This window comes from Scyliorhinus torazame, chromosome 7 (assembly GCF_047496885.1).
Source record: "Scyliorhinus torazame isolate Kashiwa2021f chromosome 7, sScyTor2.1, whole genome shotgun sequence".
NCBI lineage: Eukaryota > Metazoa > Chordata > Chondrichthyes > Carcharhiniformes > Scyliorhinidae > Scyliorhinus > Scyliorhinus torazame.
Window position 1 is genome coordinate 302407368 of NC_092713.1, and position 26237 is coordinate 302433604.

Here is a 26237-nt window from a genome sequence, read left to right on the forward strand (position 1 = left end):
TCCAATGTCCCATCGATCACGACAGGACAAATCCGATTCTCTTCAACATTGCGTCCACCAGGTGTGGGATGAATTGATTCAGTTGCCTCTCTGAAAAACAGTTCTGGTCAGTCCCAAGCCCTGGATATACAGCTGCTGTTGTACCCGCTGACATTGCTGTAATTAGTTATGTTTCAGAGAACCTGTAGATTTGCTCCAGGTTTTTAAAATGAGAGGGGGCGCTCGCGTTCTTTGTTGGATGTATTAATGTACCTGTTTGGACAAATGAGAGTCTCAGCTGTCTCACAATAGGTAGGTCATGGCTTCAGTCACAATGCAGAAACCTCAGGACGTAATCTAGATTGATACCTCCAATGCAGTACTGAGGGAGGGCTGCACTGTCAGAGGGTCAGTACTGAGGGAGTGCTGCACTGTCAGAGGGGCAGTACTGAGGGAGTGCCGCACTGTCAGAGGGGCAGTACTGAGGGAGTGCTGCACTGTCAGAGAGGCAGTACTGAGGGAGTGCTGCACTGTCAGAGGGTCAGGACTGAGGGAGTGCTGCACAGTTAGAGGGGCAGTACTGAGGGAGTGCTGCACTGTCAGAGGGGCAGCACTGAGGGAGTGCTGCACTGTCAGAGGGGCAGTACTGAGAGAGTGCTGCTTTGTCAGAGGTTCAGTACTGAGGGAGTGCCGCACTGTCAGAGGGGCAGTACTGAGGGAGTGCTGCACTGTCAGAGAGGCAGTACTGAGGGAGTGCTGCACTGTCAGAGGGTCAGGACTGAGGGAGTGCTGCACAGTTAGAGGGGCAGTACTGAAGGAGTGCTGCACTGTCAGAGGGTCAGTACTGAGGGAGTGCTGCACTGTCAGAGGGGCAGCACTGAGGGAGTGCTGCACTGTCAGAGGGTCAGTACTGAGCGAGTGCTGCACTGTCAGAGGGTCAGTACTGAGGGAGTGCTGCACTGTCAGAGGGGCAGCACTGAGGGAGTGCTGCACTGTCAGAGGGTCAGTACTGAGCGAGTGCTGCACTGTCAGAGGGGCAGTACTGAGGGAGTGCTGCACTGACAGAGGGTCAGTACTGAGGGAGTGCTGCACTGTCAGAGGATCAGTACTGAGGGAGTGTTGCACTGTCAGAGGGTCAGTACTGAGGGAGTGCTGCACTATCAGAGGGTCAGTACTGAGAGAGTGCTGCTTTGTCAGAGGTTCAGTACTGAGCGAGTGCTGCACTGCCAGAGGGGCAGTACTGAGGGAGTGCTGCACTGTCAGAGGGGCAGCACTGAGGGAGTGCTGCACTGTCAGAGGGTCAGTACTGAGCGAGTGCTGCACTGTCAGAGGGGCAGTACTGAGGGAGTGCTGCACTGACAGAGGGTCAGTACTGAGGGAGTGCTGCACTGTCAGAGGATCAGTACTGAGGGAGTGTTGCACTGTCAGAGGGTCAGTACTGAGAGAGTGCTGCTTTGTCAGAGGTTCAGTACTGAGCGAGTGCTGCACTGCCAGAGGGGCAGTACTTTGGGAGCATTGTACTGTTTTACAGAAGTGACTATTGTGGATCGGTTGGTACAGGGGCTGGTTTAGCGCACTGGGCTAAATCGCTGGCTTTGAAAGCAGACCAAGGCAGGCCAGCAGCACGGTTCAATTCCCGTACCAGCCTCCCTGAACAGGCGGTGGAATGTGGCGACTAGGGGCTTTTCGCAGTAACTTCATTGAAGCCTACTTGTGACAATAAGCGATTTTCATAAGTTGCGACAACACTATTTTGAAGAGCGGAATCCTCCCCAGTGTTTTGGACAATGTTTATCCCGTGTCCGATATCACTAAAAACAGATAACCTTGTCATATATCTAATTGATATTTGTTAGATCTTTCTGTGTGCAGATTGACTGCTGTGTTTGCATACATGGTAACGGGGACTGCATTTCATTAGTTATGTGAAGTTCAAAGGGGTGGCTTGAGGTTTTGACCAGTGCTTGCCAGACTTTCTTGACACAATCTTTTCAGGTTTACCTGTACTGCACAGCCTGTAGTCTCAACACCCTTACAGCTCTGAGAATTCATCAGGAGTAGCCAGAATCTGCTTGAATCTCAGGCACGACCTGTATGCGCTCCCAGAGGTTTTTTGGGCTGGTGATTGACTCAATTTCTGAATTTGTCCTTGTAGCCAAAGAACTGGATTTTGGTCACTGGCCAAGATCCAGCTCGAAATGGAGCGTGTGAGCGATAGCAATAAAGGACCTGTCAACCCGCTGAGTTGATGTGCGTGAGATGTTGGTTGAGGAATGGATTGTACGGCTCTTCAAGTAATGTCCAGCTAAAGAATCAGAACATACTTTTGTTTAATGTCATATCTGAAAGACGGCACCTTCCACAGTGCAGCACTCTCTTATTACACTGGGCAGGATTCGCCGTTTGGGTAACTAAGCGTTGCCGCCGGGACTGAATTTTGTGCGGTCCGTGTTCCCGTTGGGGCACTAGTCATTAGCTGGTCAGGACATGCAAATGAGCTAGCACCGTGCTGCTGGGAATTCCCAGCAATTCCCGGTCCAGCGGGCGTTCTAACCATTGGGGCTGGAGTTAGAGTTTGGCACCTGGAGCTGTTTATAAGCGCTCCACTTACCACACACTCACTGCAGCCACCAAGATGGCTCACAGAAGACCTGCCCCCCCCCCCCCCCCCTAGTTCGGGGGTCCACGGTGGACACACAGCTCCATGCCAGTGAGGAGCGGAGGCGCACCCTCTTCCCCAGGGTTGGCCACAGACTCAAACTTGCCCTCCTGAACACCAATTAGGTGGTGGTGGCAGACGCAGTCAGTGCTGCCAGTCTGACCAGGAGGGGATGTCTGGAGATCGGGAGGGGTGGGAGTCACGAGGGAGACCTCTGTCCTGCGAGGGGTAGAGAACCAGGGAGGGCTCCAAAGGCCACGTTGCAGGTGCCCTCTTAGTTGGGGTGAGCTCTGCTGTTCCTCTGCAGTGGGGTAGCGCTTCTGAGGAGAGCCTGGTGGGCCCCAGATTCTGTTTGGCCACGCCCATCCCCTTGATGAAACAGCTGGGGCATAAGGGTGTCCAGAGGGGGGGTTTAAACGAATGCAGCAGGGGCATGGGAACCTGGATTGTAGTTTTAGGTTACGGGAGAATGAGAGTACAGAGGTCAGGAGCACAGATTTGACTTCGCAGGAGGGGGCCAGTGTTCAGGTAGGTGGTTTGAAGTGTGTCTATTTCAATGCCAGGAGTATACAAAATAAGGTAGGGGAACTGGCAGCATGGGTTGGTACCTGGGACTTCGATGTTGTGGCCATTTCGGAGACATGGATAGAGCAGGGACAGGAATGGATGTTGCAGGTTCCGGGGTTGAGGTGTTTCAGTAAGCTCAGAGAAGGAGGCAAAAGAGGGGGAGGTGTGGCGCTGCTAGTCAAGAGCAGTATTACGGTGGCAGAGAGGATGCTAGATGGGGACTCTTCTTCCGAGGTAGTACGGGCTGAGGTTAGAAACAGGAAAGGAGAGGTCACCCTGTTGGGAGTTTTCTATAGGCCTCCAAATAGTTCGAGGGATGTAGAGGAAAGGATGGCGAAGATGATTCTGGATAAGAGCGAAAGTAACAGGGTAGTTATTATGGGAGACTTTAACTTTCCAAATATTGACTGGAAAAGATATAGTTCGAATACATTAGATGGGTCGTTTTTTGTACAATGTGTGCAGGAGGGTTTCCTGACACAATATGTTGACAGGCCAACAAGAGGCGAGGCCACGTTGGATTTGGTTTTGGGTAATGAACCAGGCCAAGTGTTGGATTTGGAGGGAGGAGAGCACTTTGGGGACAGTGACCACAATTCGGTGACGTTTACGTTAGTGATGGAAAGGGATAAGTATACACCGCAGGGCAAGAGTTATAGCTGGGGGAAGGGCAATTATGATGCCATTAGACATGACTTGGGGGGGGATAGGTTGGAGAAGTAGGCTGCAAGTGTTGGGCACACTGGATAAGTGGAGCTTGTTCAAGGAACAGCTACTGCGTGTTCTTGATAAGTACGTACCGGTCAGGCAGGGAGGAAGGCGTCGAGCGAGGGAACCGTGATTTACCAAAGAAGTGGAATCTCTTGTTAAGAGGAAGAAGGAGGCCTATGTGAAGATGAGGTGTGAAGTTTCAGTTGGGGCGATTGATAGTTACAAGGTAGCGAGGAAGGATCTAAAGAGAGAGCTAAGACGAGCAAGGAGGGGACATGAGAAGTATTTGGCAGGTAGGATCAAGGAAAACCCAAAAGCTTTCTATAGGTATGTCAGGAATAAAAGAATGACTAGGGTAAGAGTAGGGCCAGTCAAGGACAGGGATGGGAAGTTGTGTGTGGAGTCTGAAGAGATAGGCGAGATACTAAATGAATATTTTTCGTCAGTATTCACTCAGGAAAAAGATAATGTTGTGGAGGAGAATGCTGAGACCCAGGCTATTAGAATAGATGGCATTGAGGTACGTAGGGAAGAGGTGTTGGCAATTCTGGACAGGCTGAAAATAGGTAAGTCCCCGGGGCCTCATGGGATTTATCCTAGGATTCTCTGGGAAGCCAGGGAAGGGATTGCTGGGCCTTTGGCTTTGATTTTTATGTCATCGTTGGCTACAGGAATAGTGCCAGAGGACTGGAGGATAGCAAATGTGGTCCCTTTGTTCAAAAAGGGGAGTAGAGACAACCCCGGAAACTATAGACCGGTGAGCCTCACGTCTGTTGTGGGTAAAGTCTTGGAGGGGATTATAAGAGACAAGATTTATAATCATCTAGATAGGAATAATATGATCAGGGATAGTCAGCATGGCTTTGTGAAGGGTAGGTCATGCCTCACAAACCTTATCGAGTTCTTTGAGAAGGTGACTGAACAGGTAGACGAGGGTAGAGCAGTTGATGTGGTGTATATGGATTTCAGTAAAGCGTTTGATAAGGTTCCCCACGGTAGGCTATTGCAGAAAATACGGAGGCTGGGGATTGAGGGTGATTTAGAGATGTGGATCAGAAATTGGCTGGCTGAAAGAAGACAGAGGGTGGTGGTTGATGGGAAATGTTCAAAATGGAGTTCAGTTACAAGTGGCGTATCACAAGGATCTGTTCTGGGGCCGTTGCTGTTTGTCATTTTTATCAACGACCTAGAGGAGGGCGCAGAAGGGTGGGTGAGTAAATTTGCAGACGACACTAAAGTCGGTGGTGTTGTCGACAGTGCGGAAGGATGTAGCAGGTTATAGAGGGACATAGATAAGCTGCAGAGCTGGGCTGAGAGGTGGCAAATGGAGTTTAATGTAGAGAAGTGTGAGGTGATTCACTTTGGAAGGAATAACAGGAATGCGGAATATTTGGCTAATGGTAAAGTTCTTGGAAGTGTGGATGAGCAGAGGGATCTAGGTGTCCATTTACATAGATCCCTGAAAGTTGCCACCCAGGTTGATAGGGTTGTGAAGAAGGCCTATGGAGTGTTGGCCTTTATTGGTAGAGGGATTGAGTTCCGGAGTCATGAGGTCATGTTGCAGCTGTACAAAACTCTGGTACGGCCGCATTTGGAGTATTGCGTACAGTTCTGGTCACCGCATTATAGGAAGGACGTGGAAGCTTTGGAGTGGGTGCAGAGGAGATTTACCAGGATGTTGCCTGGTATGGAGGGAAAATCTTATGAGGAAAGGCTGATGGACTTGAGGTTGTTTTCGTTAGAGAGAAGACAGTTAAGAGGAGACTTAGTAGAGGCATACAAAATGATCAGGGGGTTAGATAGGGTGGACAGTGAGAGCCTTCTCCCGCGGATGGAAATGGCTAGCACGAGGGGACATAGCTTTAAACTGAGGGGTAATAGATATAGGACAGAGGTCAGAGGTAGGTTCTTTACGCAAAGAGTGGTGAGGCCGTGGAATGCCCTACCTGCAACAGTAGTGAACTCGCCAACATTGAGGGCATTTAAAAGTTTATTGGATAAGCATATGGATGATAATGGCATAGTGTAGGTTAGCTGGCTTTTGTTTCGGTGCAACATCGTGGGCCGAAGGGCCTGTACTGCGCTGTATCGTTCTATGTTCTATGTTCTAGAGGGGTGGCCTGGGAAAAGGTCACTGACTATCCACTCTGTCTATGCCCCTCATAATTTTGTCGTCCCCTCAACCTCCTTCGTTCCAGTGAGAACAAACCAAGTTTATTCAACCTCTCCTCATAGCTAATGTCCTCCATACCAGGCAACGTCCTGGTAAATCTCTTCTGCACCCTCTCCAAAGCCTCCACATCCTTCTGGTAGTGTGGCGACCAGAATTGAACACTATACTCCAAGTGTGACCTAACTAAGGTTCTATACAGCTGCAACACGACTTGCCAATTCTTATACTCAATGCCCCGGCCAATGAAGGCAAGCATGCCGTTTGCCTTCTGGACTACCTTCTCCAACTGTGTTGCTCCTTTCAGTGACCTGTGGACCTGTACACCTAGATCTCTCTGACTGTCAGTACTCTGGAGGGTTCTACCATTCACTGTATATTCCCTACCTGTGTTAGACCTTCCAAAATGCATTACCTCACATTTGTCCGGATGAAACTCCATCTGCCATCTCTCTGCCCAAGTCTCCAAACGATCTAAATCCTGCTGTATCCTCTGACAGTCCTCATCCTATCCGCAATTCCACCAACCTTTGTGTCATCCGCAAACTTACTAGTCAGACCAGTTACATTTTCCTCCAAATCATTTATATATACTACGAATAGCAAAGATCCCAGCACTGAACCCTGCAGAACACCACTAGTCACAGCCCTCCAATCAAAAAAGCACCCTTCCATTGCTACTCTCTGCCATCTATGACCTAGCCAGTTCTGTATCCACCTTGCCAGCTCACCCCTGATCCCGTGTGACTTCACCTTTTGTACCAGTCTGCCATGAGGGATCTTGGCAAACGCCTTACTGAAGTCCATATAAACAACATCCACTGCCCTACCTGCATCAATCGTCTTTGTGACCTCCTCGAAAAACTTTATCAAGTTAGTGAGACACAACCTCCCCTTCACAAAACCGTGCTGCCTCTCGCTGATATGTCCACTGGCTTGCAAATGGCAAGGGTCCCAATGTGGGGAGGCCAGGGAACACCGGGGGGTCTCCAAAGTGGTGGGGGATGGACGGCGGGGTGGGGGGGATATTTGGAGGTACCACCCCACGTCCCGTTCGCCCCCTCCAACCCAAGACCAGCTATGTGAACCGTCATCCACCCGGGGAATGTAAAGTGCTGGCTCATGGGTTTTCAATAATGCTGGTTGCAAGATAATTGTTGGGCCAGGAATCCCTTTCTCTTTTCTGGAAAGGGAGCCGTGTCATCTTTCACCCACCTGAGAGGACTGACTATCTCATCCAAAAAGGCACCTCTGGCAGTGCAGTACTCCCTCAGGAATGCGCAGCGAGTGTCAGCCTGGATAATTCGCTCGCGCTATGTTTAAATGATGTGGAGATGCCGGCGTTGGACTGGGGTGAGCACAGTACGAAGTCTTACAACACCAGGTTAAAGTCCAACAGGTTTGTTTCAATGTCACTAGCTTTCGGAGCGCTGCTCCTTCCTCAGGTGAATTCAGCAGCGCTCCGAAAGCTAGTGACATTGAAACAAACCTGTTGGACTTTAACCTGGTGTTGTAAGACTTCGTACTATGTTTAAATGGGTCGTGAAACTAACTGAGACGAGGTAGAAACGAAATGATTCTGATTGATCCACTAGGGAAAATGATCCTCTCCATTTATTCACATTGTATTGGAGTCAAGGGGTGTGAAACCCTTTCACATTCAGAACTACCTTTGCGCCAATGAATAATTGGAAAGGTCCACTAACCAGAGAGATTAAAAAGCCAAGAGGTTTCAGGGTGTTCTAGGAAAGGGAACAGGAACAAGATAAGAAATTTGGAGAGCCCACCCACAGACTAGAGAGAAGGAGGAGAGACGACAAGGCTGAAGGAGGTTGGCTATTAATGGCAAAAGGATAATGTTCACTCACCCTTAGTGCCGAACGTATGAAGCTTCTGTAAGGAAGATGGAAACTTTAACAGCGCAGGGACTGCGAGCTGAAGGTGACTCACTTGTTTAAAATTCCAAGCCCAACTTGTGGTGTTGAATCATCTCTAACTGTGTCATGAGACCAAAAGGATCTGGGCCATTATTAGGCTCCAGCTATTTGGTATGTTCTGCCAAGTTTACAACTATTCCACCAATATGTTTTGCCATTAGGAATCTGGTTTGGCATTTCACACCCATGGCTTCCTCACGGAACGGGAGACTTTCCGTGTCCTCTCCTCCTGGGCCGGTTGCCCATCCCGAGCGTATCATGGATGGTCGACGGCCTCATGAAAATCGCTCATTGTCACAAGTAGATTTCAAATGAAGTTACTGTGAAAAGCCCCTAGTCGCCACATTCCGGCGCCTGTTCGGGGAGGCTGGTACGGGAATTGAACCGTGCTGCTGGCCTGCCTTGGTCTGCTTTAAAAGCCAGCGATTTAGCCCAGTGTGCTAAACCAGCCCCTGCACCCAAGTCGGAGAGGGACTCAGAAAATCTTCACTTCAATGTTGACTCTTCGCTAACCGTTTTGTCTGTGGAAACACCGGACCCAATGTCCCTCACAGGAGTTTGAGTCTGAAGCCCAGAGTTTACAGCTGAACCCAGCAGGGACTCCTCATCCATCCTTGCTACATGTTGCGGTTTTCCCATCAAACAACACTTCACTGAGGCTGTAGACATGTTTGCCACTCAGCTGTTCAAAGGTTCCACACATTTAACATTTCTGTTCCTCACTTGAAGGACTATGTTGTTAGGTTTGAGGCGGATTTTAAAAAACATTTGATGGCATTTTTTACAAAACCGCAAATAGTGTAAACACTGCACTGAGATTCAATTGTAGAGGGACTGAGTGGGAAAGCAAAGATATTGGGGGGGGGGGATTTTCGTGGCCCTCCCCACGAACAGCGGCTCGCCACTGGCTGGCGGTGTGATCTTCCACTCCCGCCAATGTCAATGATGTTTTCCATTGTTCACCGGCCATGCCCAGCGGAACACGCAGCGGGGAGGCGACGTCAACAGGACTGGAGGATGTGGCCGGGGGGAGGGGGGGGAGGGGGTCAATTTAGGTTAGCGACACTCTTACCACAGAAAATAGTTTCTCCCCATCTCTTTCGCAATGAAAATACCCTCAGGGTTTCTCAATCAATCTCCTCTGCTCCAGGGAAAATAACCCAGTTTCTCCAGTCTCTCACAGAGCAAAGTGCCATTTTAGTAAATCTCCCGTACACTCTATCTGAAATCTCGACAACCTTCAGAAAAGATTTAACCAAGAATTAGACACAGGGGTCCAGCTGAGGCCCATCGTGGTCTATAACTGAACTATTCATCAGCAAATACCGGCCCCATGTAACTACGTACAGTTTCATGGAGATCCCCTGTAAACATTGACACACATCCCGGAGAATCCCTGTAAATACTGACACACTCCCCGGGAGACCCCCTGTAAACATTGACACACACCCCGGGGAACCCCTGTAAATTCTGACACACACCCTGGGGACCCCCTGTAAAGACAGACACACACCCTGGGAACCCCTGTAAATTCTGACAAACTCCCCGGGGACCCCCTGTAAATACTGACACACTTATCAGGGATCCTCCAGACACACTCCTTGGAAACCCCTGTAAATACCGACACACTCATCGGAGATCCCCTGTAAATACTGACACACTCCCCGGGGACCCCCCCACACTCCCCGGGGAACCCCTGTAAATTCTGACACACTCCCTCGGGACCCCCTGTAAATACAGTCACACTCGCCGGGGACACCCTGTAAATACTGACACACACCCTCGGGACCCTCTGTAAATATTGAAATACTCCCTGGAGAAACCCTGTAAATACTGACACACTCCCTCGGGACCCCCTGTAACTTCTGACACACTCCCTGGGGACACCCCTGTAAATACTGGCACACTCCTCTGGGGTCCCTCTTTAAAGACAGGCGCACTCCCTGGGGACACCCCTGTAAATACTGACACTCCCCAGCGACCCCCTGTATACACTGACACACTCCCCAGGGACCCCCTGTAAATACTGACACACTCTCTGGGGACCCGTGTAAATACTTACACACTCCCCGTGGACCCCGAATAAATACTGACACACTCCCTGTGGACCCCCTGTAAATACTGACACACTCCCTGGGACCCTCCTGTAAATACTGACACACTCCCGGGAATGCCCTGTAAATACTGGCATGCTTTCTTCAACCCCTGTGTGACATTATGAGAAATGTACAGAACTGTAAGGGTTAGTGTTATGTCCGAATCAACCACTAGAGGGAGCTAGATGCAGAACTAGATTAAGCATCGATGCTAAGCCTTCTGGGAGAATGTTGAGGAGAAGGCTAAGAGAAAGACTATAGGAAAGTTAGTGTGAGTGAGAGCAGATCATAGTTATTGTATTAGTGTAGAGATTAGTGGTAGGTGAGTGTAGATTGTGGTAGGTGAGTGTAGATTGTATGTTTATTGTCAATTGTTTATTATATAGTAGTAACAGTAAAAAGTCTTAAAACAGGTTAAAATCCAACAGGTTTTTTATGAATCACTAGCTTTCGGAGCGCAGCTCCTTCCTCAGGTGAATGAAGAGGTGGTTTCCAGAAACACAGATATCGACAAATTCAATGATGCAAGACAATACTTTGAATGCGAGTCTTTGCAGGGAATTAAGTCTTTACAGATCCAGACGGAGCGACTGGAGAGAGTGATAATCCTAGGTTAAAGAGGTGTGAATTGTCTCAAGCAAGGAAGTTGGTATGATTTCGCAAGCCCAGGCCAGATGGTGGGGGGTGAATGTAATGCAACATGAATCCAAGGTCCCGGTTGAGGCTGTACTCATGCGTGCGGAACTTGGCTATCAGTTTCTGCTCGGCGATTCTGCGTTGTCGCGCGTCCTGCAGGCCACCTTTGAGAACGCTTACCTGAAGATCAGAGGCTGAATGACTGCTGAAGTGTTCCCTGACTGGAAAGGAACATTCCTGCCTGGTGACTGTCGCGCGATGTCCGTTCATCCATCGCAATGGCCTTGGCAAGATGTTCGCCTTCATCAATGACATGTTGAAGGCTGTGAAGAAGATGTTGGAAAGTCGAACATCTTTCCAAGGCCATCCCAACCCCCCCCCCCCCCCCACTACTTGCCTTCAAACAACCGCGCAACCTCAAACAGAGCATTGTTTGCAGCAAACTAACCAACCTTCAGGCGAACAGTGACGACGACACCACACAACCCTGCCATGGCAACCTCTGCAAGATGTGCCAGATCATCGACTTGGGTACCACCATTACACGTGGGAACACCACCCACCAGGTACGCGGTACATACTCGTGCGACTCAGCCAACGCTGTCTACCTCATGCGCTGCAGGAAATAATGTCCCGAGGCTTGGTACATTGGTGAGACCATGCAGACCCTGCAACAACGGATGAACACGTGATTCATAACAAACCTGTTGGACTTTAACCTGGTGTTGTAAGACTTCTTACTGTGCCCACCTCAGTCCAACGCCAGCATCTCCATATACAGTAGTAAGAGTCAAATTCAATTAAGTAGTGTAAATAAATCTTTAGCTTTGTTCAATACAAAAGCTAGTTGTGGTCTTTGTGAACACCATACCAACCATCCTAGGATCTGAACCACAAATAACACCACATGGTACCAGGAATGGATTTCTAAAAAAAAATGAGCAATTTGTTTAGGTCGTATAGCAGAAAAACAGTCACGCCACTACACCAATTGAAAAATCTGCGCTAACAACGGATAGTAAGATGGAAGGCCTGAAAAGAACAGAACACTTCAGGATGACCAGTAAATGGTGTCAAACTTGGAAATGTTTCAAACAACAGTTTGAAGTTTTCTTATCTGCCTCCGTGCTAGAAAATGCTTCCGATCAGAGAAAAACCATGCTTCTTCTTAATTTGGCTGGGCCGCAGGCATTAGAGTTGTTCAATTCATTTGAATTTGCTGAAGATGAGGATAAAACAAATATAATATGGTGCTGGAAGAATTTGATGCTCACTGCAAAAAGCAAGTGAACGAGACATACGAGCGCTAATGTTCAGAAAAAGGCTGCAGCTGAAAGGGGATTCAGCAGATTCTTTTATTACTGCTTTAAAATTAAGAGCGCAGCAGTCGTGTAACTTCTCCTCCATTGCTGATTCAATGCTTCGCGATCGAATTGTCTTTGGAATTAATGATGAACGTTTGCGAGAAAAAATGCTGAGGCGACCGATTTTGCCGCTAGCTGAAATAATTAATTTGTGTAAAGCCAGTGGACAAGAAACCTTTGAATATGCGGAGATCAGGGCAAACGAAAAAGGCTCTCAGTCGGAAAACGTGGCCGACACCATTAATGCTGTGGCGCAGCACAGAAAACTGCGTGCAACAGCTGGCGGCCATTTTTAAAGTGACGTCACGAGCGTGATGACATGCACACGCTGTGGCCACGCCCACAGTAAAAACAACTGTCCGGCAAAAGGCAAACAATGTTCCAAATGTTGCAAATACAAACACTTTGCAGTCCAGTGCTGTTTCGCAAATACATTTAAAAGATCGTACAACATTTATAGGAAGATTCAGAGTATACAGAGTGAAGGAAAAGAAAACAAAGTCTTACCTGATAATGATGATTCCTCCCAGTATGCACTGAAAGATACTTACATGGTCGATGAGATTACCAGGGTTAATGCACTGGACTGTGATAACAATTCAATATATCAGCTCTCCAAATTCAAGAGTGCACTGTAATACTCAACATTAATGGGTCTGAGGTTCCATTTAAATTAGATACAGGTGCACATGCGAATTTAATAACTGAACAGGATCTCAGACAAGTGCACAGTAAACCACAAATAAGGAAATCAAGCTGTCGATTGACTGACTATAATGGCAATGCCATAGCCACGAGAGGTTCCTGCTGTCTCACCGTTCAGAATGGTGACATCAGCGTGCCACTAGACTTCGAAATAATAGAAAATGACAAAGCATCACTACTTGGGGTGGATGTTTGCAGCAAACTCAACTTGCTTGAAAGGATACACGCAACCAATAATTCAAATGTCATGCTTAAAGATGAAATTGAACAAGTTTTGGTAAATTTGACCATGTATTCGCTGGAATGGCCAAAAAAGGATGCCAAAACTGTAATACATGCGCCCAGAAGAGTGCCAGCTCCATTGAGAGATCATCTCAAGACTGATCTTGACCGAATGCAACAGTCAGACATCATTTCCAAGGTGACCAAACCAACAGACTGGGTCAGTTCGATGATATGCGTACACAAACCTAATGGAGAACTAAGAGTATGCATAGATACAAAAGATCTGAATAATAATATTAAGAGGGAACACTATCCCATACCCAAGAGAGACGACATTATGACAGAGCATATGCATCTCGCTTGGTGACTCAAACAGAGCAACAGTATGCGCAAATAGAAAAAGAATGCCTTGGTCTTTTAACCGGCATAACCAAATTTAATGATTATGTATATGGTTTACCACACTTTGTAGTTGAAACTGATCAGAGACCTTTGGTCAGCATCATCAAGAAAGACCTTAACGAGATGTCCCCATGACTTCAGAGAATGATGATGAAGCTAGGTAAATACGTTTTCGCACTAAGCTACACGCTAGGAAAATAATTAGTTGTTGCTGATACGTTATCAAGAGCTACACATAATATTGATGCCTCGACTTCAGAAATAGTACACATTGTGGAAGCACAACCTTCATTTATTGCAGACATGCTACCAGTATCTGACAACAAGCTACGTCTAATACGCGAAGAAACTCGACACTCCAATGGGTAATCCAATACCTGAGAGAAGGATAGCCCAATGACTGTTGTACCAGTTTTCGTAGTGTCAGAGATGACCTCACTGTGATCAACGGATTCCTACTTAAAGAAGACAGAATAGTCAATCCCTCCTGCCTACAGAAAGATATCTTGGAACAGATACTTGAAGGGCGCCAAGAAGTTGAAAAATGTCGCAAACGAGCAAGACAATCTGTGTACTGGCCTGGGATCAACAAGGGTGTGAAAATGAAATGAAATGAAAATCGCTTATTGTCACAAGTAGACTTCAAATGAAGTTACTGTGAAAAGCCCCTAGTCGCCACATTCCGGCGCCTGTTCGGGGAGGCTGGTACGGTGGACAATCATAGAACAAAGAACAAAGAAATGTACAGCACAGGAACAGGCCCTTTGGCCCTCCAAACCCGTGCCGACCATGCTGCCCGACTAAACTACAATCTTCTACACTTCCTGGGTCCGTATCCCTCTATTCCCATCCTATTCATGTATTTGTCAAGATGCCCCTTAAATGTCACTATCATCCCTGCTTCCACCACCTCCTCCGGTAGCGGGTTCCAGGCACCCACTACCCTCTGCGTAAAAAACTTGCCTCGTACATCTACTCTAAACCTTGCCCCTCTCACCTTAAACCTATGCCCCCTAGTAATTGACCCCTCTACCCTGGGGAAAAGCCTCTGACTATCCACTCTGTCTATGCCCCTCATAATTTTGTATACCTCTATCAGGTCTCCCCTCAACCTCCTTCGTTCCAGTGAGAACAAACCGAGTTTATTCAACCGCTCCTCATAGCTAATGCCCTCCATACCAGGCAACATTCTGGTAAATCTCTTCTGCACCCTCTCTAAAGCCTCCACATCCTTCTGGTAGTGTGGCGACCAGAATTGAACACTATACTCCAAGTGTGGCCTAACTAAGGTTCTATACAGCTGCAACATGACTTGCCAATTCTTATACTCAATGCCCCGGCCAATGAAGGCAAGCATGCCGTATGCCTTCTTGACTACCTTCTCCACCTGTGTTGCCCCTTTCAATGACCTGTGTACCTGTACTCCTAGATCTCTTTGACTTTCAATACTCTTGAGGGTTCTACCATTCACTGTATATTCCCTGCCTGCATTAGACCTTCCAAAATGCATTACCTCACATTTGTCTGGATTAAACTCCATCTGCCATCTCTCTGCCCAAGTCTCCAAACAATCTAAATCCTGCTGTATCCTCCGACAGTCCTCATCGCTATCCGCAATTCCACCAACCTTTGTATCGTCTGCAAACTTACTAATCAGACCAGTTACATTTTCCTCCAAATCATTTCTATATACTACAAAGAGCAAAGGTCCCAGCACTGATCCCTGTGGAACACCACTGGTCACAGCCCTCCAATGAGAAAAGCATCCTTCCATTGCTACTCTCTGCCTTCTATGGCCTAGCCAGTTCTGTATCCACCTTGCCAGCTCACCCCTGATCCCGTGTGACTTCACCTTTTGTACTAGTCTACCATGAGGGACCTTGTCAAAGGCCTTACTGAAGTCCATATAGACAACATCCACTGCCCTACCTGCATCAATCATCTTTGTGACCTCCTCGAAAAACTCTATCAAGTTAGCGAGACACGACCTCCCCTTCACAAAACCGTGCTGCCTCTCACTAATACGTCCATTTGCTTCCAAATGGGAGTAGATCCTGTCTCGAAGAATTCTCTCCAGTAGTTTCCCTACCACTGAAGTAAGGCTCACCGGCCTGTAGTTCCCGGGATTATCCTTGCTACCCTTCTTAAACAGAGGAACAACATTGGCTATTCTCCAGTCCTCCGGGACATCCCCTGAAGACAGCGAGGATCCAAAGATTTCTGTCAAGGCCTCAGCAATTTCCTCTCCAGCCTTCTTCAGTGTTCTGGGTAGATTCCATCAGGCCCTGGGGACTTATCTACCTTAATATTTTTTAAGACACCCAACACCTCGTCTTTTTGGATCTCAATGTGACCCAGGCTATCTACACACCCTTCTCCAGACTCAACATCTACCAATTTCTTCTCTTTGGTGACTACTGATGCAAAGTATTCATTTAGTACCTCGCCCATTTCCTCTGGCTCCACACATAGATTCCCTTGCCTATCCTTCAGTGGGCCAACCCTTTCGCTGGCTACCCTCTTGCTTTTTATGTACGTGTAAAAAGCCTTGGGATTTTCCTTAACCCTATTTGCCAATGACTTTTTGTGACCCCTTCTAGCCCTCCTGACTCCTTGCTTAAGTTCCTTCCTACTTTCCTTATATTCCACGCAGGCTTCGTCTGTTCCCAGCCTTTTAGCCCTGACAAATGCCTCCTTTTTCTTTTTGACGAGGCCTACAATATCTCTCGTCATCCATGGTTCCCAAAAATTGCCGTATTTATCCTTCTTCCTCACAGGAACATGCCGGTCCTGAATTCCTTTCAACTGCCACTTGAAAGCCTCCCACAAGTCAGATGTTGATTTGCCCTCAAACATCCGCCCCCAATCTATGTTCTTCAGTTCCCGCCTAATATTGTTATAATTAGCCTTCCCCCAATTTAGCACATTCATCCTAGGACCACTCTTATCCTTGTCCACCAGCATTTTAAAACTTACTGAATTGTGGTCACTGTTACCGAAATGCTCCCCTACTGAAACATCTACCACCTGGCCGGTCTCATTCCCCAATACCAGGTCCAGTACCGCCCCTTCCCTAGTTGGACTGTCTACATATTGTTTTAAGAAGCCCTCCTGGATGCTCCTTACAAACTCCGCCCCGTCTAAGCCCCTGGCACTAAGTGAGTCCCAGTCAATATTGGGGAAGTTGAAGTCTCCCATCACCACAACCCTGTTGTTTTTACTCTTTTCCAAAATCTGTCTACCTATCTGCTCCTCTATCTCCCGCTGGCTGTTGGGAGGCCTGTAGTAAACCTCCAACATTGTGACTGCACCCTTCTTATTCCTGATCTCTACCCATATAGCCTCACTGCCCTCTGAGGTGTCCTCTCGCAGTACAGCTGTGATGTTCTCCCGAACCAGTAGCGCAACTCCACCTCCCCTTTTACATCCCCCTCTATCCCGCCTGAAACATCTAAATCCTGGAATGTTTAGCTGCCAATCCTGCCCTTCCCTCAACCAGGTCTCTGTAATGGCAACAACATCATAGTTCCAAGTACTAATCCAAGCTCTAAGTTCATCTGCCTTACCCGTAATACTTCTTGCATTAAAACATATGCACCTCAGGCCACCAGACCCGCTGTGTTCAGCAACTTCTCCCTGTCTGCTCTGCCTCAGAGCCACACTGTCCCTATTCCCTAGTTCTCCCTCAATGCTCTCACCTTCTGACCTATTGCTCCCGTGCCCATCCTCCTGCCATACTAGTTTAAACCCTCCCGTGTGACACTAGCAAACCTCGCGGCCAGGATATTTATGCCTCTCCGGTTTAGATGCAACCCGTCCTTCTTATACAGGTCACACCTGCCCCGGAAGAGCTCCCAGTGGTCCAGATAATGGAAACCCTCCCTCCTACATCAGCTGTTTAGCCACGTGTTTAGCTGCTCTATCTTCCTATTTCTAGTCTTACTGGCACGTGGCACAGGGAGTAATCCCGAGATTACAACCCTCGAGGTCCTGTCTTTTAACTTTCTGCCTAGCTCCCTGAACTCCTGCTGCAGGACCTCATGCCCCTTCCTGCCTATGTCGTGTGCCCCTTCCTCATGCCCCTTCCTGCCTATGTCATGTGCAGAAATGCGGCATTTGTCAGATGCATCAATCCGCACAATGCAAAGAAAGCTTTGAAACAAATGAAGTAGTCACTTACCCATGGTTGAAAGTTGGAATGGACATCTTCTATTTCAAAGGACATGATTATTTAGTCATTATTGATTGCTATTCTAACTATCCTGAGGTTAATATGCTCACAGATTCAACAACTCGATCAGTCATCAGAGCAGCAAAATCTGTATTTGCTCTACATGGCATTCCATTGAAAGTTGTTTCCGACAATGGTCCTTGCTTTACCAGCTGGGAATGGTCACAATTTGCGGAAAGTTAGAATTTCCAAAATATAACGTCAAGTCCATTGTTCTCCCAAACTGATGGGAAAGCTGAGAAAGGCATCGGAATAGTGAAGAAGCTATTCAGCAAAGCACTAGATGACAACAAAGATTTCTCGTTAGTACTGTTAACATACAGAGCTATTCCATTGGCATCAGGTTTGTCGCACGCCCAGATATTGATGGGAAGAAAAATTTGTACGACTCTACCAGAAATCTCATTTCCGAATATGGATGAACAATTACTACGTGACAGAATAAGGTTACAAAAAAGAAAACAAAAAGCCTACCACAATAGGCTTACAAAACCTTCACCACCGTTACAAGGAGGAGATTATGTCAGAATACAGAATCTTGATGGTGGATGGTCAGATGTTGCTAAGGTATTACGAGAGATAGCACCAAGATCATATTTGGTACAAACTGAACATGGCACAATGTTTCGAAGGAATCGAAGGGCATGATTGAAGATAAAGAATTATGTTCCACTTCAAACTCCTAATATTGTTGCTCCGGATACCATATTCCACAACATTGACTTTCCCAATTCTTCATTGTCGACAAGAAAACATGGAAGATGATTTGAACACTTCAAGAAGTACACTAAGAAAATCGACACGAACAAGAAAACTGCCGATTAGACTGAATTTATAATGACGTGTTAATAACTATTACTCTGTAATCACTGCTGTGGTATGACATTTAACTTTTGCTATTGAATGTAAAAAATAATGATGCATCCTCGTTACTGTTATATTCAAAAAATGTTGGAAATGGAATTTATAACATTTTGTTTCAAAGAAAGGGGTATGTGACATTCCGAGAAATGTACAGAACTGGTAAGGTTAATGTTATGTCCAAATCAACCACTAGAGGGAGCAAGATGCAGAACTGTATAAGGCATCAATGCTAAGCCTTCTGGGAGAGTGTTGAGGAGAAGGCTAGGAGAAAGACTATAGGAAAGTTAGTGTGAGTGAGAGCAGATCATAGTTATTGTATTAGTGTAGAGATTAGTGGTAGATGAGTGTAGGTTGTATATTTATTGTCAATTGTTTAGTACATAGAAGTAAGAGGTCGAATTCAATTACGTAGTGTAAATAAGTCTTTAGCTTTGTTTAGTACAAAAGGTAGATGTGGTCTTTGTGAGCACTATGCCAACCATCCTTGGATCTGAACCACAAAGAACACCACACCCTGTAAATACTGACACACTCCCGGGAACGCTCTGTAAATATTGACACACCCCTGGGAACCCCTGTACTAAGTCTCACAGAGGTACAGGTCCACAGGTACTGTCACCCACTGAGGCTGTTTGATGCAAGATTCCAATCCCTAACTTCCTGATTCAGAGGCAGGAATTCTGTCACTGTTCCAATAGCTCACTCTGCAAATCTACATCACTAATATTTGTGTGAGTGGTGAGATTATGGAACTCCCCACTGGGGGGAGTGGTTGTGGCGAATGGCGTCGATGTCGAGAAGGGGGAATTAGGTAAGTACATGAGGGAGGAAGGAATAAAAAGATGTACTGATGGGGTGAGATGAAATGGGGTGAGAGGAGGCTCGTGTCGAGCTGAAACTGCAACAGGGGTCCTACAAGCATTTGGGCCAATCTCTTCCCTAAATCCTATGCGATTGATGTCTGAGTGTCAGGATCTCTGCCACTCACTGATTGGCCAGGAATCGAAAGTGTCTCACAGCTTGTTGATGCCGTGCACTAACGCTGTGTTGAGGAGCACGCAATATCCTGTATGTGCTACTCCGGACTGCCCTGACAGGGTTGGATTATTTGCTGTTCAAGATTCTGTAAACATGCAGGAAAACAGGAACCCCACCCACCTCGTGTGAATTTTCAAACATCATCTCCAGTATCCTGTTTTTTTTAATTTTGGAGGGTGTGTGGGTTATTCACCAGGCACTGAACTCATACAGAGCTGGGGATTTCTGCACCTTTACTGCAAGTGGAAGAAGTATTTGCATTTCTACAGCGCCTTGCACAGCCGCGGCACATTACGGAACACTTTACTGCCAACAAAGTACTTTCTAAAATGTAATCACTGTTATAAGATTGCAAACACAGAAACCCATTTATGCACAGCCAGATTCCATGGACGGCAATGTGATCCGCACAGATAATCAATATTCAGTGAAATTGGTTGATGGATGGTTGTTATCCCAGCACACTTCTTCTGAGGGATCCTCTGCCTGAGAGAACAGTCACGACCTCAGTTTAACGTCTGATCCTAAAGGTGGCTTCTCCGATAGTGCAGCACTCTTGTCAGTACTGCCCCTCTGACAGTGCAACACTCTCTCAGTACTGCCCCTCTGACAGTACAGCACTCCCTCAGGACTGACCCTCTGACAGGGCAGCACTCTCTCAGTACTGACCCTCTGACAGTGCAGCACTCTCTCAATACTGCCCCTCTGACAGTGCAGCACTCTCAGTACTGACACTCTGACAGTGCAGCACCCCCTTTACTGACCTTCTGACAGTGCAGTACTCCCTCAGTACTGATCCTCTGACAGTGCGGCACTCCCTCAGTACTGTCCCTCTGTCAGTGCAGCACTCCCTCATTACTGACCCTCTGACAGTGCAGCACTCCCTCATTACTGATCCTCGCTCAGTGAAGCCCTCCCTCATTACTGACTCTCTGTCAGTGCAGCACTCCCTCATTACAGATCCTCTGACAGTGCAGCACTCCCTCAGTACTAACCTCCGTCAGAGCAGCACCCCCTCACTATTTGCACTCTGACAGTGTAGCACTCCCTCAGTACTGCCCCTCTGATAGTGCAGCACTCTCTCAGTACTGCCCCACTGACAATGCAGCACTCCCTCAGTACTGACCCTCTGACAGTGCAGCACTCCCTCAGTACTGACCCTATAACAGTGCAGCACTCCCTCAGTACTGACCCTCTTTCAGTGCAGCACTCCCTCAGTACTGACCCTCTGACAGTGCAGCACTCCCTCAGTACTGACCCTCTGACAGTGCAGCGCTCCCTCAGTACTGACCCTCTCACAGTGCAGCACTTCCTCAGTACTGACCCTCTGTCAGTGCAGCACTCCCTCAGTATTGACCCTCTGACAGTGCGGCACACCCTCAGTACTAACCCTCTGACAGTGCAGCACTCCCTCAGTACTGACCCTCTGACAGTGCAGCACTCCCTCAGTACTGACCCTCTGACAGTGCAGCACTCCCTCAGTACTGACCCTCTGACAGTGCAGCACTCCCTCAGTACTGACCCTCTGACAGTGCAGCACTCCCTCAGTACTGACCCTCTGACAGTGCAGCACTCCCTCAGTACTGACCCTCTGACAGTGCAGCACTCCCTCAGTACTGACGTTCTGACAGTGCAGCACTCCCTCAGTACTGACCCTCTGACAGTGCAGAACTCCCTCAGTACTGACGTTCTGACAGTGCAGCACTCCCTCAGTACTGACGTTCTGACAGTGCAGCACTCCCTCAGTACTGACCCTCTGACAGTGCAGAACTCCCTCAGTACTGACGTTCTGACAGTGCAGCACTCCCTCAGTACTGACCCTCTGACAGTGCAGCACACCCTCAGTACTGACCCTCTGACAGTGCAGCACTCCCTCAGTACTGACCCTCTGACAGTGCAGCACTCCCTCAGTACTGACCCTCTGACAGTGCAGCACTCCCTCAGTGTTAGCACCGGGAGTGTTAGCCTTGAATCGCCTCGTGGAACAGTTTGGCTTTGTGTGTAAAGAATGGCCTGTTGGGTACTATGCTGGGCGGTTAATAAGGAACCCTTGGAAAGTCCCAGAGGGGAGAGGACAAAGCCAAGAGCTTGTCATCTCCGAAGTAAGCTGTGATATTGAGTCTCGAGTGGTGAAGCTGTGGACCGACGAGACCAAACTCTTTAATGTTGTCCCATTTTCAAACATCTGGCATTTCGTACACCCACACATTGAATAGAAATGGGGAGCAGGGGAAGTGTTTAACAGGATTGCAGTCATTATCTGGGAACAATTATTTCACAAACTGCCTTTGGCACTGTTTGTGAAAAGACTTTCTTGTTGGGAGGCAAGTTTACTTGTTTGCCAATGCGAATGTGAGGCAGTTGAAGCTGTAAAAATGAATCTCGTGTTTTGAAGATGTCTAATTGGAAAGGTTCCGATCTGCAGCACAGACAAAGCCTGCGGGTGAGGTCTCTGTCATGAGCTCCTGTAAAAGCCACAAGGTTCAAGATGTGTTTGTCTGAACCCCACGGACCAGCCATTAGATCCAGCAGTTCATCCCGGGTCAAAAGTCAATCCCACTCGCTCAACAGCCCGCCACATTCATCCACCCTCTCAGTTTCACAGGGGCAGGACGAAGGTCATTCAGTCTCGCCAGCCTGTTCTGTAATTCAGTTCGAGCATGGCTGGCCTGCAGCTTAACTCCATTTACCCAGCTTGGGGCAGTAACCCTTAATCCCCACCCCCCCACTCACCCAACAAGAATCTATCAATCTCAGTTCCGAAATTCCCAATTCATAACCCAAGCTCAATAGCCTTCTCGGGAAGAGAATTCCTGATCGCTAGACTTTGTGTGAGGAAGTGCTACTCGCCTTTAACAGTTGATATGGAGCCATTGGGAGCTGCAGTGCTTTTCCTCGTTGTTCATGGAATCCCTATAGTGTGGAAGGAGGCCATTCGGTCCATCGAGTCTGCACCGACCCTCCAAAATAGCAATCCACTTCGGCCCATGCCCCCTACCCTATCCCCGTAACCTGTTGGACACTAAGGGGCAATTTAGCATGTCCAATCCACCTAACCTGCACATCTTTGGGAGGAAGCCGGAGCACCGGAGGAAACCCACGCAGACACGGGCAGAACGTGCAAACTCCACACAGTGCTAACCACTGAGCCACCACTCCGCTCTTGACAGGGGCAGTCAAGGTCTGGAAGGTACTGCCTGAGGGTATGGTGGAGGCAGGTTCAGCTGAAGTACTCAAACTAGACTGGTATCTGAAAAGGAAGAATGTGCGGGGTTGTGGGAATGTGGCAGGAAAATGCAACTAAATTAATTGCTCATTCGGAGGGCCGGTGCAGACAGGATGGGCCGAATGGCCTCATGCTGCCTGAAAGATTCAACGGTAACTTTCGAAGGGAAATTGGGTCGATCCATGAAACCAAAACTTGCAGGGTGATGGGAAAGGGAAGGGGAATGAGATTAATTAGATGCTCTTTAAAAGGGCCAGTACAGACATAATGGGGTGAATGGCAGCACCTTCTTTGCTGTTAGAGTCCGGCAAGGGATCACGTGGTACCTTCTGCTATGTGTTGAATGTCGCCAATGTTTGAAGTGACCGGAATATCTCTGACTCTCCGCAGGCCTGGTGCAGGGATTCTCCATGTCAGCGCCCACACTCAACATTTCAGCAACGGAGTACTCGATCCAAGCAAGCAACGCTCTTACCATCACCTGCAGGTGAGTGTGGCTGGTGGGAATCTTCCCTCCACAAACCATTCGAGATGAGTCGCCATTGATTTGAACCCAACCCATTTACCCATCTTCATCCACCTAAATTTCAAACTGTACTTTTATATTAAAGAAGGTTAAAATTAGATCTTGTGTTGCAAATGGTACACTAGCTTCATTCGCAAAGCGATTGGAATATGTGAGTAATTAAATCTTACTGCAATTATACAGATGTTGGTGATGGCACGTCTGGAGAACTATGTGCAATTTTGGTCCCCTCGTATGTTTACCCAGCATCGCCTCGAGGCCATTCACCTCAACCATTCCCAATGGTGGCGATTTGCACATTCTCGCCACTCCATCTGCATTTCTGCTGTAGCCCCCGTTGGGTTTTTCCGTGACTGTCACATATTTATTGACCATGATTGACACAGGCCAGCTTCAGGAAATAATGAAGCTGGTTCCTGAGCTTTTGGCAACCTTGAGCAGTTCGAAGAGCATCAAAAACATTCATTTCTCAGTAATTCCTCTCAACACTGGGCTGAAGTGAGCCAAGATACACACAGGAAGAAAGTCACAACCTTCACTTTTGATCCAAGTGCATAGCTCAAAGTCAGATGTTGAAGCAAGTTCAGAAGGGTGTTTTTTTTTTCTTCTCCTGTCTCTGTTTCTCATTTGCCTTTCATTGGCAGGTAGGTGAGCCAGTCCCATGGGACCACAAACAGCAACACTGATATTTACATAGTCTCCCACTACAAAGCTGGATGTCCATCAAGGCACCAAGTGGGAGGTAGGAGGTTGGTTCGGGGAGGTGACTGAAGGGGAGAGAAAAAAACTTTTGACCCAGCTGCACAAAAGAAGAAATGGGAAGTAGTCAGGGTGATGGGGAGAATGGTTATAAGTGCAGCAATTTGTGTTGGGGGGGAGGGGGTTGGGGTCGAAAAGAGGGTTGGGGAGGTCCCGCTGCGAATGATGGGGTAGAGGGCGAAAGAGTGAGAGTATTGAACAAGCAGTAAGGTAAAGTACAACACGTGGAGAAGGGATGGAGCAACCACAAGATGTAGGAGCAGAAGTAGGCCATTCGGCCCATCGAGCCTGTACCGCCATTCAATCAAATCATGACTGCTCTGATGTGATAGTCTTCAACTCCACTTTCCCACCTTATCCCCTTGATTTCCTTACTGGAAGAATTCGGAGTGTGGGGATTGAGAATGGAGGGACCCTGGGGGTGCGGAGGGGGTGCGGAAGGAATATTCGGTGATAGCCATGAATTCCTTCCTCCAAACCTCGCTCGATGAGGAATATAAGGATTGTGGTAAACCACTGTGTTCCTGTATTAAGGGTTGTACGGTAGAACCTGCACTACAGGTTCACCTGGGCCCCTGCATGCTAGCTTCGCCCAGGAGCCGGGTTATAAATATGCGTGGCCTCCAGCTCGCAGCCATTTCGCCAGCTGCTGTGGGAGGCCACACTTCAGAGACTAATAAAGCCTCAGTTTGAATTCAACTTCGTCTCAGCCAAATTGATCGTGCCTCAAGGATCTCTGTGCCCTTTGAAGTCATTGAATGCCTTTGTCTAATAATAATCCACATAAACGCCCGATCCAATTTTCAGCTCTTTATTCAAATCGTTCATGCAAATCGCACCAGCTGTTTCTGACTGGGAGTGCCCCATTACCAAACTGCTGGCACAGGTGGCATGAGGGGCAAACTCACATCGTGCTCCAGATGTGGGTGATGCGCATTTGCCCCCATTTTGAAAGAAAAGACTGGCATTCATCTGGAACCTTCCGTGACCCCAAGGCGCGCCAGAGTGCTTTTTAACTGATGAAGCACTTTTGAAATGCAGTTACAGCTGTAATGCAGGAAATGATGCAGCTAATTTGCGCACAGCAAGATCCCCAAAACAGCAATGAGATAATGGGCAGAAAGATAGTTTTCTGGTGATGCTAGCTAAGGAATGAATATCAGCCCAGGGCACCGCAGTGAGCTCCCCTTCTCATCTTTGAAGTCGCACCATAGCGTATTTTAAGTGTGTCTGAAACGTTCTTCCAATACTGGGCCTCTAACAGTGCAGCTTTCTCTCAGCACTGTCCCACTATCAGTACACCATTCCCTCAGTACTGCCCCACCAACAGTGCTGTGCTCCCTCAGTACTGCCCTTCCAACAGTGCTTTGCTCCCTCAGCACTGCCCCACCAACAGTGCTGTGCTCCCTCAGTACTGCCCCTCCAACAGTGCTTTGCTCCCTCAGCACTGCCCCACCAACAATGCTGTGCTCCCTCAGTACTGCCCCTCCAACAGTGCTTTGCTCCCTCAGCACTGCCCCACCAACAGTGCTTTGCTCCCTCAGCACTGCCCCACCAACAGTGCTGTACTCCCTCAGTACTGCCCCTCCAACAGTGCTTTGCTCCCTCAGCACTGCCCCACCAACAGTGCGGTGCTCCCTCAGTACTGCCCCTCCAACAGTGCTGTGCTCCCTCAGCACTGCCCCTCCAACAGTGCTGTGCTCCCTCAGCACTGCCCCTCCAACAGTGCTGTGCTCCCTCAGCACTTTCCCTCCAACAGCGCTGTGCTCCCTCAGCACTGCCCCTCCAACAGCGCTGTGCTCCCTCAGTACTGCCCCTCCAACAGTGCTGTGCTCCCTCAGTATTGTCCCACTATCAGTACAGCATTGCCTCAGTACTGCCCCTCCAACAGCGCTGTGCTCCCTCAGCACTGCCCCTCCAACAGTGCTGTGCTCCCTCAGCACTGCCCCTCCAACAGTACTCCCTCAGTACTCCCACTTCACTTTAGTACCACATCTCCTCTGTACTGCCCAGTGCAGTTCTCGCTCAGCACTGCCCACCTGACACTCCAGCACTCCGTCAGTATAGGGCTGGTGGTATCGTCCTGAGTCATTTCCTCAAGTCTCTGGAGTGTGATTTGAACCCACAACCTCCTGACTCAGA

General features: G+C 48.2%; 2 protein-coding genes across 2 annotated transcripts in view; both read left to right on the forward strand.

The window, feature by feature from the left end:
* The window catches only part of LOC140427132 (F-BAR and double SH3 domains protein 2-like), a 755925-nt gene that overhangs the window by 532056 nt on the left and 197632 nt on the right, over window positions 1-26237 (forward strand). The window lies entirely within an intron of this gene.
* The window catches only part of LOC140427406 (vascular endothelial growth factor receptor 3-like), a 447221-nt gene that overhangs the window by 369914 nt on the left and 51070 nt on the right, over window positions 1-26237 (forward strand). Inside the window, exon 2 of the mRNA XM_072512941.1 lies at window positions 23201-23297. Within this exon, the coding sequence (XP_072369042.1) occupies window positions 23201-23297 (97 nt within the window). The remainder of the gene's footprint in view (window positions 1-23200; window positions 23298-26237) is intronic.